At 45.3% G+C, this 21,650-nt stretch overlaps 1 protein-coding gene across 8 annotated transcripts in view; it reads left to right on the top strand.

Moving 5' to 3' along the window:
* Kbtbd12 (kelch repeat and BTB domain containing 12) overlaps positions 1 to 21,650 on the top strand; it is a 79,653-nt gene that overhangs the window by 45,644 nt on the left and 12,359 nt on the right. For 6 of the 8 annotated variants that reach the window (XM_042274483.2, XM_076567284.1, XM_076567288.1 and 3 more), the window contains one exon: positions 4,110 to 4,307. In XM_042274483.2, the coding sequence (XP_042130417.1) occupies positions 4,110 to 4,307 (198 nt within the window). Of the gene's footprint in view, positions 1 to 4,109; positions 4,308 to 21,650 lie in introns of those variants that run through there. The other 2 variants (XR_013049990.1, XR_013049992.1) reach the window with 1 other exon arrangement.

The following is a 21,650-nucleotide window of genomic DNA, read 5'->3' as shown; positions in this document are numbered from 1 at the left end:
CGTAGCAGAAGGGTATGGACTGTATTCATGGGTAACCGGATGGCAAGTCCAAGACAGCCTTCAGCCAGCTGTCTGCCAGGCTCTCTGTGGGAGGACAAGCTGACTCCCACACACCACCAGAAATGAAAGAACCCATCATAGCCCAACATCAGAGGAAGGAATCTTTATCTTTGTGGGAATAAAATGAAGAAAGAGTGGCAAGTTGTAATTTTCTTCCCCCTCCCACACCCGAATAATCTAGGTATATATTTTGCATGTGGGGTGCATTTGGGCATGATCTATGAAGGTAATTTCTGTTCATTTGCTCGGTTTTGAGTGAGGGAATGTCATGCTCGGCAATTCTGGCAGCACAGAGATGAAAGCCACTGAGCTGACTTATTGACATTCTGCAGCTGCAGATCACACCCTAGGCTTCATCTCATCAAAAGGCTGTGCTTGTAGAGCCAGTGCTGACTTATTAATAAAGATCAGGCCTTTATTTGATTATTTATCTAATCAAGATTCACCTTCAGTCTAAGCTCATTAAGCCTGCTGCTAATGGAGTGTGCTTGAGGTGAATTTGCACCCAGTGACACAGAGAATGAGTGCAGGCTTCACAGCCAGGACAGAAACAGAGCACACAGTAAGCTCGGGTCACCCGGGGGTGGGGCAGAGCATGTGAACCGTCTGCTCGCCAAAGAGAATGGGCACATTTCACAAGGTTAGTTTTGAATGTAGTAATTGCATGCACTTGGTAGCAGAGCAAAGGTAACAAGCACTCTCATTATTCTAGACAATCAAGAATGATACCCACGCCGCTTGTGTCACATTGGGGAGCTTTCCTAAGGGGCCTGCCTGTCTGTGGAGTTAGAATCAAGAGGCTGGTGCTCTGGGTGCCACAGCCTGACTCCTGGTGACTTCCATCTAGACTGCTTACTTCACTTACTGGGCTAACGTGGTTGCAATGCAAGTTTTGCCAGCACGAGAGCATGTCTCCTGCCTCTCACAGATTAAACCCTCTTCTGCCTGACTTCTTGTCCAATAGTAGGAAGTTGCGTTTCCTCTACACTAAGAAGTGTCCCACTACCACAGTGCCACAGAGAGTGAGCCTGCCCCTGAACACAGAGCTGTGCTGAGGTCAGTGTGTCCCCTCCTTCAAAACACAGCAGCCCAGACTCGGCTTCATAGTGGGCTAAACTATGTGTCTTAGCAGATAAGAGAGAAGGCAGCTAAGTGCTTCCTGAGTTCATATCCTCAGTCTCTGGCTCATGCTAAGAGAACTGGCCAGGTGACATCAGCAAAGGGGGGGGAGACCCATCCAGTCTTTTATCACCTTCAGAACTTGACTTAAGACCCATTTATGGAGAAGCACACAGCTCCCATCCCTGAATTCATTGAGTACTGTATGGCAGGCCCAGTCAGGAGGATGTGACCTTTGCCCTCCATGAGCTTACAATACCCAGACAGAGAGGGAATACAATGTGGAAAGAATGGCAGAGAGAACATGGGGAAGGAACATGTCTTACTCATTCATTCATTCCAGACACATGATGTGTCAGGACCCGTGGTTGGTGCTGAAGGTGGGGTCAGAGAACAAGACAAAGAGAAGCAGATGGTGATGAAGATGCTGCCTGACTAATTCAGCGAAGGGTGGAGTCTAATCAGCGGTGAGGAAGGGAGGAGACTGTGAGCAACTTCTCAGCAAGTGGAGTCTATCGTAAAGGCCATAAGCATTTCTTAGTTTTGAGTTGAGCATCCTCCCCGAGAGCTGGTGTAGCCAAGGCCAACACTTTACAGTCCTTTCATGGTTTACAAATATCAGCAGTGGGTCTAAATGGAATGGGGGAGTGATGAGAACAATTGCAGTTACGAGACTGCCCCTTCTTCCAGGGGATCTGCCTCAGTCTCAGGAGCTACCCTGTGGGTCAGGAACCATGACCCCCACATGTAAAATCTGTTGTCTTGGGACTTAGGAGGTGTCTTAGTTGATTTTCTGTTGCCAAGATAAAATACCATGACCGAGGCACTTTACAGAAGGAGGGGTTTGTTTTGGCTTACCATCCCAGAGAGGTAAGAGTCCATTACCATGGAGGGAAAGCAGGCTGTCATGGCAACCGGAGCAGTAAGCTAAGAGCTCACATCTTGAACTACAAACAGGAAGCTGAGAGCAAAGTTGAAGAATGGTACAGGTCTTTGAACTCTCAAAGCCCACCCCCAGGGACATGCCCCATCCCCAGTGACGTTCTTCCTCAACAAGGCCACACCTCCTAAACCTCCCCCAACTGCACCACCAGCCAGGGACCAAGCATTCAAAAACTCAAGACTCTAAGGGGTATCCCATTCAAACCACCACAGGAAGAGAGAATAAAAACAACTCGCATGCAGACTGATGTTTCTGATCACATGGGTTAGAAAATCTTACACAACAGGACTTAAAGTCCTAATTCTGTACATTTTATGTCTGCTCCCTATTTCCATACCTGGCTATTCTGAAGTAGCCTTTGAGATGCCTGCCTTACTTTCTATCTATTTACATGTATGCCGCTTCCACTCTGTTAACTTCCTGTTGTTTGGAACAGTGTCTCACTATGTAGATCTGCCTGGCCTGGAACTTGCTATGTCGACCACACTGGCTTTGAACTCACAGAGATCTGCCTGCCTCTGCCTCCCCAGTGCTAGTATTAAAAGCCTGCACCACTGTGCCGTGCCTTCATTCTACTAATTTCTAAAGAGTTGGGCGGGGGAGAATTCAGGGATGTGGGACTTGTCCATCTTTTTGGACTCCTTATTACTTACATTATCTTGGCAACAGTGAGCATTTAGTGAGCATCTGCTGAATAAACCATGCTGTCCAGTAAGGGAGAGAGCTGGACATTTTACCTCCCACTTCTTCTGGTCTTCTTTTAACCTCAAACCTGAAATTTACCAGAGCCCTTCTTTTCAAATGGAAAAGTATCCATGCAAATGCAGACAAGAGGCCAGTTTGCAGTGAGGCATGGAAAAAACAGGCCTGGATGACTACGTCAGTGAAATCATTGCTTTCAATGAGGCAGGTGTCTGAGCCATTCAACCAATATTCTTACTGGAAAGGGAATGCTCATTATATGAACCAACTTTGCATGGTCTACTCGGAATGAATCTTACGCTAAGTAACAGGAAATACTGCACTATAGTGGCATTAAACTCGTCTGAAACACACGGAAGATATTGCTGTCAGAAGACATTGCTGTCACATAGAAATTACCTTTGAAATAGGTGACAAAGAAAAGCTAAGGCCAGCGAGCCTGTTCTGTCAATCACACTAGGAGGGGAGGATGTCCACTGTGAGGCTTCTGCTCCCAAACTGTTGTTAACTGTTTTATATTATTTACTGTGGCTGCCCCTTAAGGAACTGCTGTCCTGGCTGAGCAAGCCATGAGGAACAAACCAGTAAGCAGCATCCCTCCATGGTCTCTGCATCAGCTCCTGCCTTCAGGTTCCTGCCCTGTGCAAGTTCCTGTCTTGACTTCCTTCAGTGATGAACAGTGATATGGACGTGTAAACTAAATAAACCATTTCCTCCCAAGAAGAGAGAGAGAGAGAGAGAGAGAGAGAGAGAGAGAGAGAGAGAGAGAGAGAGAGAAAGAAAGAAAGAAAGAAAGAAAGAAAGAAAGAAAGAAAGAAAGAAAGAAAGAAAGAAAGAAAGAAAGAGAAACTGCTGTCCTAATAAGAGACTGCATCACCACCATTACCAGCAACAACCTGAGGGAATTCTGTTCCCTTGGGCACCAACTCTTTCAGGGAAACTTTATCTAGATCCCTATTCCTCTAAAGAACTCACGATTCAAAAGTTGAGATGGAATTCTGCCTGCTCAGAGAGGCTGAATAGCAAGTAGCTAACCTTCTCCCTTTGCTTCTTCCAAAAAACCCAACCATCCTTCTTAAGGATCCCCGATACATGTGGTTCCTCCCTACCACTTCCTGTCAGCTACTTGCTGACTCAGCCTCCTGCTCGCAGGTGAATTTTATTTAATCAAACAAATGTAATACATTTTTGCATTGTTATCAAAAGTAGTAGGAAAAAAGGCAACACACTCTAAAACAATATTCCACAACACCAACCACCCCATTTCTGTGCTTCATTCTCTTAGGTGGAATTGGCTGTGTGGGCCGAGACAAGGGACAAGTTCGGAAATGCCTTGATGTGGTGGAGATCTACAACCCTGATGGGGACTTCTGGCGGGAAGGCCCACCTATGCCAAGTCCCCTCCTCTCACTGCGAACCAATTCCACTAACGCAGGTGCTGTGGATGGCAAGCTCTATGTCTGCGGGGGATTTCATGGAGCAGGTACCACTCTAACTATAAATACAGCATGGACCTCTTGGCTTTGACTTTTACCTCCATTGTATGACTTGATGGTCAGTGTTTGCTTTTAGGAGTAGTGAGGCACTGGAAAGAGTCTGGCCTTCAGAGCCCAGTGGCCTGCAGCAGCTCCCTTGGTTCTCTGGGGTTTCATCTTTACAAAATGGTGAGGATTCTGTGGGTTCGAGTCTAATACATCTAGCACATGGCAGCCATTCAGACCATAATAGTTGAGTATGAAGGGGAAAGAAATAGAAGAGGAAGGCAAATTCCCGTTAGTAGGAATAAAAGAAAGATTTCCAAACAGAAGGGACATGGAAGCAGAGGGATGAGCAGAAGCGTTGGGTGTTAGGTTTTTAGCTACCAACCCAGAAAACCCCACTACTGCCCACTACCAACAACTGGAGTAAATTGCTTGAATGCATTTCTAAAATGATGCCTAGTGTATATTCTTATTACTGAACATACACATCCAATACCATCATTGCATTCTGCAACATGGAGCAGGGAGGCTTTTAAGCACGCATAAATCTAGAGGCCGATGTCTCTAAAGTCTCATTGACTGCATCAGTAAATAAGGCAGAAAGACTTCATAGTAGACTGACTAGCTGATTCTGACTTCACCAACTGGAGTGTTGAGCCAATACATACCCATGAGACACATGCCCCAGAGCACTTAAAAGTTTGAAAGAAGCCAGATTAAAATAGACTTGCCTTCATTTTGTAAGCATACAGTTTTAAGTAACTATCTTAGAGAATGAGGCTTTCATTGTGAGTTAGAAGAGACTTGCTAGGAAGTGGTGGTGGCACACACCTTTAATCCCAACACTAGGGAGGCAGAGGCAGGCAGGCAGATCTCTGTGAGTTCCAGGACAGCCTGGTCTACAGAGTGAGTTCCAGGACAGCCAGGGCTACACAGAGACACCCTGTCTCGGGAAAACAATGCTGAGTAGCAATTATTGTATTTATGAGGTGTTTAAGGGTATTTAATAAACAAGATGCAGAAATCTAGGTTGTAAGCCCTATGAAGATTTGAACCATGACTAGCCACTTGTGTTTAGTTGTAAACATTGGAATTCATTTCCCCTAACTTAGATTAGAGTAATGTTGCTATCACCTGGTCGGTGGTGGTGCATAGCTTTTAATCCCAGGACTTAGGAAGCAGAGACAGGCAGATCTCTGAGTTCAAGACCAGCCTGGTCTACAGAGTGAGTTCTAGGACAGCCAGGGCTAGAGAGAGCCGGCGGGGGTGGGGGTGGGGTGGGGGGGTGGAGGGGGTGGGGGGGGGTGGGCACTTAGTGGGTTAGAGAGTTGGCTCTGTTGGTAAAGCACCTGCATTCCAAGCATAAGGACCTGAGTTCAGTCCCCCAGAACCCATGTTAAAAGCTGGGGATGCTGCAGACATAATGGAGCATTCTTGTAATTCCAGTGCTTGTGAAATGGAAGGCAGAGACAGGCAGATCGCTGGAGCTCCCTGGCCAGTTAGTCTGGCTACTTGGCAAAGTTCGAGGCCAGTAAGGGACCCTCTCTCAAAAGGTGGAAGGTACCTGAGAAATCACACACACACACACACACACACACACACACACACACACACACACACACACAATTTTCAACAACAACCAAAAAAGTAACTTAGAAGATATATAAGTTAAATGCAGTAAGTTTTTGTTCTTTATTTAAACTTTTCATAAAAAGGTATTTTTCATATATTGTGTAAAATTTAAAAATAGGCCAAAGTATTAGATGATATTAATAAGTTATTTTAGAGACAATAATGGTATTTTATTTTATATAAATCCAAATAAAAAGAATATTCTAAATACTTAGAGATTGTATTTGAGTATTTGAGGTGAAAATGATGCCCTGTCTGAAGTCGGCACTACTACAGCACATTTTTTAAAATATTTTTTATTTAAGTATGTTTGTATATGCCACATGGTGACCTTGGAAGCCAGAAAAGGGTGTCAGATCCCTGGGAGCGGGGTTTACAGGCAGCTGTGAGCCACCCAACCTGGATGGAACCGAACTCAGGTCCTTTGAAAGAGGGGCAAGTGCTCTAAACCATGGAGCCATCTCTGTAGCTCTGCAGCAATTTTTTTTAGTAGATGGAGGAACCAGAATCCATTCTGCAGCACTGGTGAATGTGATCATTATTAGAACTGGGAGGATTTGTGCTGGCCTGGGCTGCCTTCACCCCTTCACTGCTGTGTGCTGGAAAGTCCCCAGGACTTTCCTTTCTCTCCATTTGTCCTTTAGAGAACTTTCCAAAAAGGTCTTTACATTTTTAGTGTGTGTATGGGTGGGGTGACTTGAGTGTGGAGGTCCAAGAGCAACTTTTGGCAGCTGGTTATCCATGTGGGTCCTGGGGATTGAACTCAGATTGTCAGGCATGGCAGGAAGAGACTGGCCCTGCTGAGCCATCTCACCAACCCCAAAGAGGTCTTTTTTTTTTTTTTTTTTTTTTTTTTTTTGGATTTTTCGAGACAGGGTTTCTCTGTGTAGCTTTGCGCCTTTCCTGGAACTCACTTGGTAGCCCAGGCTGGCCTCGAACTCACAAAGATCCGCCTGGCTCTGCCTCCCGAGTGCTGGGATTAAAGGCGTGCGCCACCACCGCCCGGCATTTTTTTTTTTTTTTTTTTTTTTTAAAGTTAGTTTCTCTTATTTCTTGAACATCAGCCTTGCTTGAGGTTGTAATCTCTCACAGTAGCAGGAAAACTGATAGTATAGGAAATCTAAGTGCAGCTCCTTGAAAGATTGCCTGATGAGGGTTCGGGCACTGGGCTCTCCTCTAGTTTGGTCTGTGAGCTTTGTTGGTCCCATGACTGTTGAGTTTCTCTTGACCAGAAAAGAAGGGCTGAGATATAAGAAGAGCTGGCCTCGGGTCCTCTGAGAATGGGTGGTCACTAGTATCTAAGGCACTAGAAGGTGGACAGCTTTGCCTTATGTCTGGATCCTACCTTCCCTTGTGTAGAGTTGAAAACCTGATGTCCTCCATCTTTTCAGAGGTCTGATAAACTCATCTCATGCTGAACCCTCCTTGGTTCTATAACAGACTGATGATGCCTCCAGCTGGAGGGAAAGAATGGACCTCATGAGCTCCCAAAGCCCATTTTAATTCATTAGTTCTAAGATGGTAGGTTGCCTGGGGTTTGCTGATTGGATTGTCATTGAGATTTTATGCAAAATGTAACAATCAGATGACAGCATGCTCTTGTGATCTGGGGTTGTCACCAGACCTAAAGAGACTGTATTTTCTCTCTTTGTGTGACAATGTACAGATAGGATCTACTGTTCCATTACTTATCCAAGGAATCCCCTCCCCACCTTCCCCTGTGTAGACAGCATCTCATTCTGTGATCCATAATGACCTGAATTCACGGTGTTACCCAGGCTAGACCCAACTTGTGACAACCGTCACGCCTCAGCCTATCAAGTGCTACAAAGGCAGGCATGAGCCACCAGGCCTAGCTTTCAATCTCTTTTAATATTGTGAATTCGGTAGAAGGTCATTGGAATGCTCTCTTGAGATCTTCAGCATTTGAAAGATAGATACATTAGCACACAGTGAACAGGGGTTTGTTCTTGGTTAAAACAGCAAGTTGAGCACCTTTATCCCCCCCCTCCCCGCAAATCCCCCTGAAATAGCAGCATGGTCTAAGAAAAGGAGAAGGACAAAGCAACACAGTGTTGGAAGCTGGGAAGCAGAGGAGCACATGGTGAAGACCTGAGACAATTTAGTCCTGAGCTGGAATGAGAGGAGAAAGGAAAACAGTGGGTACTGCAGAGTCCACACACCCCAGGAGCTGGCAACAGCAGGTGGCTCTGGGTGGAGAAGTAAGGGTGATACTGAAGCATGAAGAGTACTGAAAGACAGGAAGCCACCTGGTCACATGTCCCGATCTCATAGAGAGACAGAGCCTTCATCCCAGAAGGGACGGAAGTGAGGACAGGCGCTGAGGTCGGGGCCCAATACTACAGATGGGGATTAAGAGAAAGATCACACGGAGTTGAGATCCCCAGCTTTCTTCCTTCCCTGACATCTAGAATGCTGACAGTTTTACCCTACAGAAACCGTGATTGGGCAAAGCCAAGTCAGTCCTCCTGTGATGAGACTCACAGAAAAACTTCCCATGATATCCCATCACCCCACACACACACACACATGCATGTGTATATGTATGTTTGTATGTATATATGTATGTGTGTGTGTGTGTGTGTGTGTGTGTGTGTGTGTGTGTGTATGGGTGTCTGTGTGTAAATATATATATATATTTTGACAAGGTCTCACTATGTAGTCCACCCTGGCCTTGAACTTGTGATCTTTTTGCATCAGCATCCCAAGTGCTGAAACTTGGCTATCTCATGTTGAAAGATGAGCCAACAGCTAGACACTTGAGGAAAACATACAAAGCAGAGTAGCCCAGAAGACCAGGGACAATGCCAGGGAAAGCTGCAGCCTGAGAGATGAGGTAAATGCTGTGTTGAAGGAACAGGGAACGGATAGTGAAGAAATTTCCTGGAAATAAAGATTTATAGCGGAAATTGAACCTACACTGGAAATGTTAGCAAAGATAGTTGACAAAAATTCCCAGAAAGCAGAATAAAGAAATCATTGTAAAATCAGAGGGAGAGAAATGAAGTCCAGGAGGCTCAGCCTTGGAGTAACAGAATCATAGAGTACATGATCAACAGTAACATAGAGAACAGAGAAAGTGGACAGGAATGTGTCATCCATAGAGTAGATGAATAAAAATCCTAGAACTGAAGTCACTAGACCAATGGAAGCTACCAAATGCCCTGGGAAGCAGGTAAAAAACAAACCAAGCCAAAGCACATCACCATGACATTAGAGAGAAACTTTTTATCTCAAAACGTTCTAAAGAGAGGAAGAGTTTTACCCAAAATACCAAGAATCAGACTTCTCAACTGTGATGTCAGAGGCTAAAAGAAAAATGAAACATATGCATTCAGAATTTCTGTGGAAAACCACTTTCCACCTGCATAGTCTGAACCTGCTGGGCTATTAGTCGAGGTTGAGGGCATTCTCCCAACATTCAGTGTCTCAGAGTGCCTTCTCCTTTGTGTCCGTTTTAAAATCGAGATGTTTCACCAAAACTTTATATGTAAACCAAGAAAGAGTAGGTCCCAGGAAAAGGATTAAACAGAGTGGAAAGAAGAAACTCCTGAGAGCATGAGGGGAGACCCCAGAAAAATGACTGCTGTACAGCAGACCTGGGGAGCAGCGGTGCGGAACAGAGCTGTCCCAGCGCTGTGGGGAAGAGGGCATCAGATCCAACATGGGTGCTGGGAAATGAACTCTGGTCCCTCTGCAAAAGCCACAAAGGTTCCTAACTGCTGAGCCATCTCCCCAGCCCCTAAATCACAAAGTTTGTAATGTTTTAGACCCTGAGAGCATTGCAGTGAAAACTAACAAAAGAAAGACAGCATCAAAGAAACACCATGTCTTATTCCTTTAATATCCAGTGTGGCTCAGCCAAGATGACAGAAGAACTGAATGTTGAGCTAACCAATGTTGTGTCTTTATTGTCCTATAAAATGGGAAGGTATGGCTGGCTGGGTGGTGGTGGTGGTGGCGGCGCCGGCGGCGGCGGCGGCGGCGGCGGCGGCGGCGGCGGCGGCGGCGGCACACACCTTTAATCCCAGCACTCAGGAGGCAGAGCCAGGCGGATCTCTGTGAGTTCCTCTGTGAGTGAGATCCAGGATAGGCACAAAAACTACACAGAGAAATCCTGTCTTAGAAAAAAAAAAAAAACTGTAGCTGGAGATTTCTCCAGTCCTGCCCAGCACCATGGACCCCACAATCGCTTATAAAATAATCACTCAGAAGCTCATATTAATTAAACTCCTCGGCCATTAGCTCAGGCCTACCACTGACTAGCTCTTACACTTAAACTCAGCCCATTTCTGTTAATCTATATGTCGCCACATGTTCCGTGGCTTTACCTGCTGCCTTTACATGCTGCTCCCTGGACAGCAGGCTGGCATCTCCTCCCTCAGCCTTCCACTTCCCAGACTTCTCCTCTCTCTTTGTCCCGCCTGTACTTCCTGCCTGGCTACTGGCCAATCAGCATTTTATTTATCAATCAATCATAGCAATATATATATTTTTGGTTTTTCGAGACAGGGTTTCTCTGTGTAGCTTTGCGCCTTTCCTGGAACTCACTCTGTAGACCAGGCTGGCCTCGAACTCACAGAGATCCGCCTGCCTCTGCCTCCCGAGTGCTGGGATTAAAGGCGTGCGCCACCACCGCCCAGCATAGCAACATATATTTACATCATACAGGACATGCCACAGCACAAAAAAAAAAAAAAAAAAAAAAAAAAAATGGGAAGGTAGGAAGTAGGCAGGCTAAGGGTGAGAGATGAAACTAAGTCTACATGGGAGTCTACGCGTTCTCAGTGCCGTTGTCTTTATCTGTTTCTGTGGCTATCTCAAAATCCCAGAAGTTGGGTGCCAATAAGAAAAAGCTTATTTAGCTTATGGTTTTGGAGAAGAGAAGCTCATACTCAAGTGACTCCAACTGTTTGGCCTCTGGTAAGAGAGCTCCTTAGCTGAGTCACTGCATGGTGCATGGTGTCACCACGGTGGCAGTGTTTGCAGAAGGGAGAGGTCGCATGCAAATAGGAAGCCAGAGTAACTCAGCAGCTGTGCTCACTCTTGTCTCTGCTTTGTGAGACAAGGTCTCACTACGTAGCCTGAATTGGCCTGGAAGTCATTATGTGGGCCAGGCTGGCCTTGAACTCACAATGAGCCTCTGCCTCTGCCTCCTGAGTGCTGCAGTTATGGGCATGAGCAACTAGGCTGCACTCAACCAATCTGGGACCCTCCTAGTCAGAGGCCCCATGAGAGCTGCACCAGCCCCCTCTGAGGAGAGCAATCCCAGGATCTGCTCACCTTCTACAAAGCCCCACCTCTTCAGAGCCCCGCCGCCTCCCAGCCCCACCACTCTGGAGAGTTTCCTGCACATGAATCTTCAGAGAACAAACTCAAAGAGTTTCTCAAGCACACCCGCCTTCATCTGAGAAATCAAGAATGAAGTGTTATAAAATGTTATTTATAGGGCTGGAGTCAGTGCTGGGAGAAGCAGCTGAGTGGGAAGAAGAGCAGTGGGTAGGGACAGCTTCTTCAAGGAATTACAGGGGCAAAGTCTTCTGACCCTTCGTATCATGTGACTATGAAACTGGGAGAGCTGGCACAAGCTTACAATATGCAAATCAAGTGTGCATGAAGAGCAGTGGCAGGGGAGATCTAAGGAGTCTGCTGGAGACCAGTCCCTGTGGGGCTTGTAGGGTTCTCCTGTCTTCTGGGCAGAGACACAGGCTGCCATTGTTCTGGACCGGTTTTTAAGCATGATTTTAGAAGACACATTATCTCCCTCCATAACGAAGGGCAGACATGCTCACTGGCCCTTGGGAAAGTCTCATGGCTCCTAAGCCCAGGATTTCTTTCTAGCACTCATAGGTGTTAGCTGGTACTCTTCAGGTCACTCTGAGATTGTAAGCTCAGATAGCTGGCATTTAAAATGTTGACATGCAGCAGCAGCAGCAAAGGACACTGTCCTTCATCTGTGACTCAAGAGTCTCTTGTCTTTATCAGCACCCAGGAGTCTGCAGCAAACTAGCTTAGAAAAACACAGAGCTGTCACAGTCCTTGACGGAGCACTAACTCTCTCCCAGGAGACTTTCTTCTCCACCTCCAACATGGGCTGAGGAAGCCAGCATTGTTTCAAGGCCAGAGCTTATAATGCCAGTCTCTCACACATTCCTACAGGACATAAATGAAGGACAATTCTCAACTTACTGAAGTCAGTGTTACCAAACTAAGAAAAAAAAAAAAAAAAAGAAAACTCAGAAGCTGGAGATGACCTAGTCAGTAAAGTGCTTGTCATGTGGGCCTGGGGACCTGTGTCTGATCCCTCAGAACCTGTGTTAGAGGCCAGAAATACTCCTGTAATCCCAGCACTAGGAAGGATCCTGGGACTCACTGCCTAGCCAGTCTAGCAGAATCAGTGAGTTCAGAGAGCAATGCTGTCTCAAAAAATAAGGGTTGGGCAGGAGATGGCTCCAGGGCTAAAAGCATGTGCTGCTCTTGTAAAAGACTGGAGTGTGGCTCCCAGTAACCACATCAAGCTGCTCACAGCTCCCTATAACTCCAGCTCCAGAAGATCGGGGGACCTCTTTTGGCTTCCACAGGCACCTGCATTCACATATACAGACAGACAGACAAACAGACAGATAATTAAAAATAAAAATAAGGAGCTAGAGAAATGGCTCTGCAGTTGAGAGCACTGGCCGCTCTGTCAGAGGACTGGGGTTTGGTTTCCAGCACCCACATGGCAGTTCATAACCATCTGCAACTCCTCTTCCAGGGGATCTGACACCCTTTTCTGGCCTCCTTGGACACCAGGCACACATGTGATACACAGAAATACATGCAGGAAAAACACCCATACAAGTAAATATTTTTAAAATAAAAAATAAAAATAAATCTTAAAAAAAAAAATAAAAGGTGCAGAGCCATTGAGGAAGACACTCGATGTCAACTCAGGCCTCCATATATGTACTTGTATACATATACCTGTGCACAGAGGCACATATAGACACACCAAAAATAATCAGAGATTGCAAGTGCAGAACTCCTCAACAAAATACTCGCAAACTGAACCCAGCAACATACAAAAGAGGGTATATATCATGACCAAGCAGGATTTTCCTAGACACTCAAGGTTGGCCAAGTCTCTGAAAACTGATCAATATAACACACCTGTTAGTAGAATAAAATAAAAAACGGGATGATCATCTTAACGGATGACAAATAAAAGACAACAAAATGCAACTCCCACTCATAACGTAAACACTCAGCACACTGAACCACTAACGTACATCTATGGAAAATCTACAGCTAACATCATGCTTAATCGGCAAAGACCAAAAGCTTCGCCCTTAGAACTAGCAACTGTTCAGCATTGTGCTGGAGACTCTGCTCAGGACAATTAGAAAAGAAAAGGAAAACATGAGCAGCCAGATTATAAAGTAATAATTAATTGCATATGACATGATCTTATATTTAGAAAATTCTGGGAATTTGTTTAAATTACTGGTACTAAGAAGCAAGTTCAGAAAGGTTGCAAGGTGCAAAAGTAATGTGCAGAAAATCATATTTGTATGCCCTTGCAAAAAACAATCCAAATGTTAAAATTAAGAAAACATTACATTCATAGTGCCATCAAAATAAATGAAATACTTAGGAATAAATTTAACAAAAAGCACAGAACTTGTACATTAAAAAGCACAAAATAATTAATAATAGCAATAATAATAGCAGCCCAAAGCTGGAGAGATGGCTCAGCTTTTAACATCACTGGTTGCTCTTGCAGAAGACACAGATTTGGTTCTCATCATCTATGTGGCAGCTAACAACTGTCTAGAACTCCAGTGCCATCGGATCCAGTGCCCTTTTCCAGTCTCTGCAGGCACTATACACACATGGCACACAGGCATAGATACAGGCAGAACACTCACACACAAAAACTAATAAAATATCCAGAAAATTAAACAATAAGCCAAGGAAGTAGGTTAATGAGATGATATACATTCTAATGGAGTTGGCCAACACAAAATGAAGAATTCCATGGTTTTTTTGGTGTGTGTCCATTGTCATCCCTGTCCCCGTCCCACTCCCCCTCTCCCCGCCGTGGGCTTTTTGTTTTGTTTTGGCTTTTTTTTTTCTCATTGATTTTTTTGTTTTGTTTTTTTTTTATTTGATTGTCATTTTGGTGTTTTTGTGGTTTGTTTGTTTGTTTTTAAGAAAGAGAGCATAAGGTTTGGTGGGCAGGGAGGTGGATAGAAGATCTGAAATGAGTTGGTGGAAAGAAAAAACATGCTCAATGTTGTGCCCAGATTGTGACCCCCAGAGAGACCACCAAAGACGAGCATGCCGGAATGCAAAAGCAAGGTTTAATTCTGGATATCCAAAAGCAATACAAGCCTAGGCAGGGACTTCGTCCAATACATCCAACGCAGTGGAGGCTGGAGGAAGCGCCCACCTGTCTGCAAGCTCAGTTTTTAAAGGGAAAAGTCACAAGGTTACATCATTTAGGGGTGCTAGTATGGGTACAATTCTGATTGGCTCGCTTCTAGGAACTTCTAGAAATTACTTCTAAGGGAGTGGTTGCCCGCCACCATTTCTCATTGGCTGCCCTCAGGTGGGGGCATTTCTGTGGTCAGTTACCCTGGAAACCAGGGAGAGGACATTCCATAGTCTGGCAGGCATTACCTCGTGACTATCTTGTGACTCTGTACTTTTACACTTCCTGGTTTCTGGAATCTGAACTGACTGGTTTCAGTAACTAATGGCCTATTCCCAAAAGGAGAAATCTTAGGCCTTAGTTTTTGGGTGAGAGCATTTCTAAGATGGCTCATTTTGGTCTCACACTCAAAATATATTATATGAAAAAAATTAAGAAAAAATGTATGGGCTGGAGAGATGGCTCAGAGGTTAAGAGCAATGGCTGCTCTTTTACAGGACCTGAGTTCAATTCCCAGCAACCACATGATAGCTCACAACCATCCATAATGAGATCTGGCTCCCTCTTCTGGCATGCACTCATACATGCAGGCAGAACAGTGTACATAATAAATAAATAAACTTAAAAAAAAGAAAAAGAAAAAAATGTATATGGAAATGCAAGAGACCATATAATAAGAACCAAAATATTCACTTCAGAGCTATGAGAGTCCAGACTGTAGGGTTCCGGCAAATGACTCCGAGCAGCTCAGTGGGAAAGCCCCGAGCATTCAGAAGTGACCCCTGCTGTCATAGTCGCTTGGTTTGTAACAGAGCTGTGCGGGTGGTTTAGTTGGGAAAGAATCTCGCCATCGAATTGTTCGGGAATGATTGGATAGACATGTGCAAAAGTGTGAGACTAGACCCTGCCTTACACCAATGTACAAAGATGAACTCAAAAAGGATTAAAAATGTAAATGTCATGGTAAAACTACCAAGTAGGCATCTTTGTGGCTTTGAATTATACAATGAATAGGCGAGTTACTCTAAAAGCACTTAAAAAAAAAAAAAAAGACAACCGACAGTGAGAAAAAACATTATAAATAATATATCTGTCAAATAAGAGACATAGCTAGACTGCATAAAGAAATCTGACTCAATAACAAAAGGACAAATCAAGTTTTAAAAATTATTTCTTCTATTTTTTGAGATAATATAATCACATCATTTCCCCCTCCCTTTCCTCCCTCCAAACCCTCCCGTATATCCTTCCTAAATGCATAAATACCCCGATCAGTCTGTATAATGTTATTTGTATGTTTTCAGGGCTGACCATTTGGTATCAGTTAACCGGTTGGTGTGCTCTTCTTTGGGGAAACCCCCCCCTCCCAGCATTCCTCAGTTGCCTGTAGTTCTTGGTGGAGGGAGGGAGTCACCAATTTGCTAATGAAAGAACCTGAATAGACCTTTCTCCAATGTATGTAAACCAATGGCCAAGTGCTGGACACCATCAAAACCACAATGAGGTCACACTTCATCCCCTCCAGAGTGACTGTCACAAAAGGCTAGATAATAACAAGAGTTAGCAAGGTCTGGGGAAGTCAGATCCTCATACCCCACTGGTGAGGACATAAGTGTGCAGCTGCTGTGAAACATGGCCAGCACTTCCTTAAAGGGTTAAACCTCCAGTGGCCCCTGTGACCTAGCAGTTCACCCCTAGTGCACACGTGAGGGACTCCAACTCCATTTCTACACAAAAGCTCATATGGGAGTGTCCTCACTGCAGTGTTGTAACAGCCCAGGAAAAGGCAGAAGTGGATTTGTGGCGGCTGGGGATCAAAGGAAGGGGGCAGGGGAAGTGACGTCACACTTTCTCCCTGTGGGTACTTCAACTCAGTTCTTTAGTGTCAGACCCCAAAGCTGACCACTTAGGAGGAAGTGGAGGGTGGTAATTCTTACTTTTTCCTTTAAAATAAGCTTTAGTGCATATAATTCATACAACATTCACTCCCTAAAAGCAAAAGAAAAGACAATGGGGTGTGTTTTTTAGCATATTCTCAAAGTTTGCGTGACCACCCCACCATCTAATTTCAGAACATCATCAACCCCCAAATAAGCCCTGCACTTTGCAAGGGAAGAGGCAGAAAGAACTCATCCCAGAGATGAAGCCTGTGGTGGCAGACGACACCTAGTGGCAGACACCCATGCCAGATGTAAGAATACCCAAAAACTGTGACCCTAGGAGGGCAGGTGATTCCTTTGCCCATGCTTGGTACCCGTGAATCCTGCTTTTCAAGGAACTATGTGATCTTGGAACTTGGGCATTTTGTGAAAACCTTGAGCTCTTAGAAGACATGAAATTCAGTTCCTGGGGTTTTTCTGGTGCAGAACCCCACATCCCCACTACAGCGCAGACAGCTGCTCCCTCCCCAGCATTGCAGGGCAACTCTGCAAGCATGCTAGGGAGCAGACCTGCCGCATCTCCATCCCAGCCCATCCCTGGCTGCCTAGATGTCATCCAGAGTCCGAGCCTGAGGTGTTCTTCTTTCGCTCACCAGGGAGTTTGTACAGTCAGCCGCAGCTGGCTTCCCAGCACCCCAACACTCCCACCGCAGTTCCATTCCTTCCACATCCTCCCCTCCTTCCCTGGGAACTGGAAAGGCTTCCTGATTTCCTATCTGCCCAGCAGAACCTCGAGATAATGTAAAAATGGACATTGAAAATGTTTACACAGTTTAAAAACAAAGATAGGGAAAGCGGGGGGGGGGGGGGGATTTTTTAAATTAATTAGACCTAAACTCAAGCGTGTTAATATCACAACAAATATAATAGCCAAAACCAGGGATTTGAAAACTGTAGCCTACCCCTGGTAGATCTAGTTCACTGTGTTTTATAAATAAAATTTCACTAGAAACTGAGTCTGTTTACTTACATATTGTTTCTGGCCATTCTCTTGTCTGTGGTCTAATTAAATTAACTAAAAAGACAAGGATTGCTAAGACTAAATAAACTAGCTGGGCAGTGGTGGCGCACGCCTTTAATCCCAGCACTCCGGAGGCAAAGGAAGGCGGATCTCTGTGAGTTCGAGGCCAGCCTGGTCTACAGAGCTTGAGATCCAGGAAAGGCGCAAAGCTACACAGAGAAACCCTGTCTCGAAAAACCTAAAAAAAAAAAAAAAAAAAAAAAAAAAAAAAAGACTAAATAAACTGCATCTTACTATATGCTGTCTACAAAAGTCAGATTGCCCCTGGGTGTGGTGGTGCACCCCTGTAACATCAGCACCCCAAGGCTGAGTTCAGAGGATTGCGAGTTTGGAGCTAGCCTGCACTACATAATGAGACCATGCCTCAAAAACAAGAAAAGAAACTGCATGTAAACATAACTGCACCAGATCCAAAGTCAAAAGATCAGCTGGGCGGTGGTGGCACAATCCTTCATTCCCAGCACTCAGAGGCAGAGGCAGGCGGATCTCTGAGTTCAAGGCCAGCCTGGTCTACAGGGCGAGTTCCAGAACATCCAGGGCTACACAGTGAGTCCCTGTCTCAAACAAGCTAAACAAAGCAAAAGCCAAAGGACGAAACAAAGGGGAGCAGTGGTGCACCTCTAATCCCCGCACTTGGGGATGGAGGCAAGAGGATCTGGAGTTCGGCATCATCCTCAGCTACACAGAGTGTGAAAGAAAGCCTGGGCCTCATGAGACCCTGTCTCAAACATGCAAAAGGGAGGTGTGCTGAGGAGATGGTTGTGTATAAATCTAACAACATACATTGAGGATCTGTGTTTGGGAAGAGCTAAACAAATGAGCTAGAAGAGCCAAAATGATTTTTAAACCAGAAGATTAAAGTGAGTGTTCATCGTTTAATTTGGAAACTCAGTGTAAAGCCAGTCATTAACACAGTTTGGGACTGCTGACAGGAAGTGGGGTTTCTTTTGTTACAAAGAAACACCATAACCAAAAAGCAAGCTGGGGAGGAAAGGGTTTATTTGGCTTACACTTCAGCATTGCTGTTCATCTCTGAAGGAAGTCAAGACAGGAAGTCACACAGGGCAGGATCCTGGAGGCAGGAGCTGATGCAGAGACCATGGAGAGGTGCTGCTTACTGGCTTGCTCCACATGGCTTGCTCAGCCTGCTTTCTTATAGAACCCAGGACCACCAGCCTAGGGGTAGCACCACACATAATGGGCTGGGCCCTCCCCCATCAACCACTAAGAAAATGCCTTACAGCTGGATCTTATGGAGGCATTTTCTCAATTAAGGTTCCCTCTTTTCAGATGACTCCAACTTGTGTCAAGTGGATATAAATCTATCCAGGACAAGAAGGACGCAAAAATGAGTTTAGAAAAAAAATCAAACATCCATAACCAGACCCAAACAAATGTGGCAGAATCTTTGCTTCCCTTTCCTTTGTTTTGTTTTGATACAGGATTTCATCATGTAGCATGGCTAGCCTGGAACTTGATATGTAGACTAGGATAGCCTTGAATTTACAGAGATCATCCTGCCTCTGCCATTCAAGTTCTGGAATTAAAGGCATGCACCACAATTCCTGGCCAGAAAATTGACATTTGAGGAACATGTGGCTAGTGAAGTAAGGGTGGTACTGGGGATTGATGTTAGGGAGCTCAGTGGCACTTGTCCCCAAGCCCAACAACCTGAATCTGGTAGGTGAGAGAGAACCAACTCACACCCAACAAGTAAAGAAACAAAACACTGAAGTAAGTACATGGATATAAGGTTGGCACAAACTCTTCACCAAAGGAGACAAACAAACCTGAAATAAGATGTTCAACACCATTCCCTTAGGAAAATGTGAATTAAAGTCACCATGAGATACTACAAACTATTTGAAAGGCTAAATATGTGAAGACTTATTTGACAAGTAGGTCTTGACCTAATGAGAATGTTGGACAAAACAGACTCATGCATCCTGGTGGGAACGCAAATGAAACAGCCACTCTGGGGAACAACAAAGCTAAAATACCCTTACCCTGTAACCTGGTGCATGTGTCTGTAATTACCCCAGAGAGAAAGAATGCTGACACCAAAACTTGAACCTGAATATCTCTCAAGTTTTAATTTCTAAAGCTGAGCAACTCTAAGGTCCTTAAGGAGATGAACAAAGAAGCAAGTTTCGGGAACTTCACAGGGAATAGCACTCAGCAGAGCAAAGAGCACACCGCCTGGAGCTACCACAGACCCACATGAGCTGCCATGTCGGTGCCAGGAGCCGAACTCAGGTCCTCTGGAAGAATAGCTGCCCAGCCATCCCTCCAGCTCGTTTTTCTATTTCAATGCATCTGTGCAACTTAATAGAAACATTCCAAGCTGGACATTGGGGTACACGCCTTTCATCACAGCACTTGGGAGGCAGGGACAGGTGGATCATTGTGAATTCAAGGCCAGCCGGGTCTACATAGCAAGGTCCAAGCCAGCCAGGGACTGTGTATGAAACTCTGTCTCAAAAAACAAAAACAAAACCTCACCATATTCAATACTCTTATAAATAAACTTAGAAAAGCTAAGAATGTGTTTACAGTTCACTAATGGGATACCAGTTGTCCCTTGATCAAAAATAATTTTACAGGTGTATTCTTTCAATTTGATGAAATCCTTAACTAATGAGATGCATGGTCAAAGCATGAATGCTGGCACACGTTCCTATCTGTGTGGTCCCTAACTTGTGTGCTCTCTGGGATCACAAAGACCCTCCGCGTGGATAGGCTGTCACCTGCTGGTCATGCCTGTCCTGATGCCCCTCTTGCCCGCTCCTTCTCCCTGAGCCAGGGTCAGTTAATGTGTTGCTCTCATTGACAGGCAGCTTCCTCGCCACCAGAAGAGCAGGTCAAATCCCCAACTGGGGACAAGCCCAAGTAGCCTGGTCTCTTCACTATTTATTCACATACTCAGTAGGCCAGAGCAACCCGGGCAGTGAGATGGCCCCTCCCCCTCTTCAGAGTCATTCACGTACAGGACAGAGCGTAGAGCACACCACAGAGTGAGATGGAAATTGAAATAAACCTATGTTATGGTTTTGGTGTAAACAGCTTTTCTCAGGCTCATATGTACGACAACTTGGTTCCTGACTGCTGGGGCTGTTTTGGGAGGCTACAACACTTTTAGGAGGGAGGGTCTAGATGGAGGGAGAGGGCCTCTGGGGAGCAGGTCTGCTTTCAGCTGTTTCCGGGTCTGCTAAGCGTGAGCAGAGCAAGCCACCGCTCATCTCACCACCATGAAGCCGCCTGCCACCATGCCTTCACCACCATGACAGACTATGTTCCCTCAAACCCTAAGCTTCAAAAAAAAAATTCTTCCTCCTTAACGTGCTTCCTGCCAGGTATTTGGTCACCGCCGTGACAGGAGTTACACAGAACAAGGAACTGAGTAAAGGGAACATAAACATGGAAGAGGTGAGGCATGCCTTACATAAAATGGTGGGACACGTCCCCGGTAATGCTCCTATGGGGCTGGGATGGCTCAGAACTTAGCAGTGTGCACTGCTCTTTCAGAGGACCTGAGTTCCATTCCTAGGACCCCAGTCAGGCAGCTCACAATCACTGATAGCTCCAGGGGACTTGGCATCCTCCTCTGGCCTCTGTGGGCACTGTTCACACCCACACACAGACAGATAGATACACATGCACATAACTAAAAAATAAATCTAAGAAGGTTTTAAGTAGTAACACTATTCCTATAATAACAAACCAGCAAGTTAGCATATCACTGATGGGCAAAGCAGTGGAAAACAGTGTACAGTCCCCCAAATATTGATTCCAGTTTTCTGATTGCGTTAAAGAGTAAATCTAGATGAAAATGGTCCCCAGTGTTTCCACTGAAGTACCTCCCAGAGCACAGAGCACACCCTAAAAAACATGGGGTGCATCCCAGGGCAGTCTGCCACATACACGGACGTTCATTCCTCAAGACTCAGTGCACATTCATCTACTCCCTGGGGTAGTTGAGCCCATTTCCTATAAGACAGTGTTCTGAACCGCTGGCTGCTGGAGGTGTGGTCATGGCTGGCTGACTCCTTCAGGGAATATGCTGCTGCTGTATGTGGCGCATCTATTTTTGGGGACTAGCTGGATTGAAAAGAGCTGACATGGGGTTCAGCCTCCTGTTCCTTTTCCTTGTTAGTGTGATGATATTTCATCCTAAGTAGGTCAACTCAAATGCCAGCCCCGGTTCCTTGTTTCCCGGAGCCCTGAGCTTAGAAGAGTAGCAAGGGCGACACCAAGAGGACAAACCAAGCTGCCAAGACAAGCTGGTGGGAATGGTGACAACCTGGGGTCACACAGA

Source organism: Peromyscus maniculatus, chromosome 3, assembly GCF_049852395.1.
Source record: "Peromyscus maniculatus bairdii isolate BWxNUB_F1_BW_parent chromosome 3, HU_Pman_BW_mat_3.1, whole genome shotgun sequence".
Lineage (NCBI taxonomy): Eukaryota > Metazoa > Chordata > Mammalia > Rodentia > Cricetidae > Peromyscus > Peromyscus maniculatus.
The sequence above is the reverse complement of the archived record's forward strand: the minus strand, read 5'-3'. Positions and strand labels throughout refer to the sequence as shown.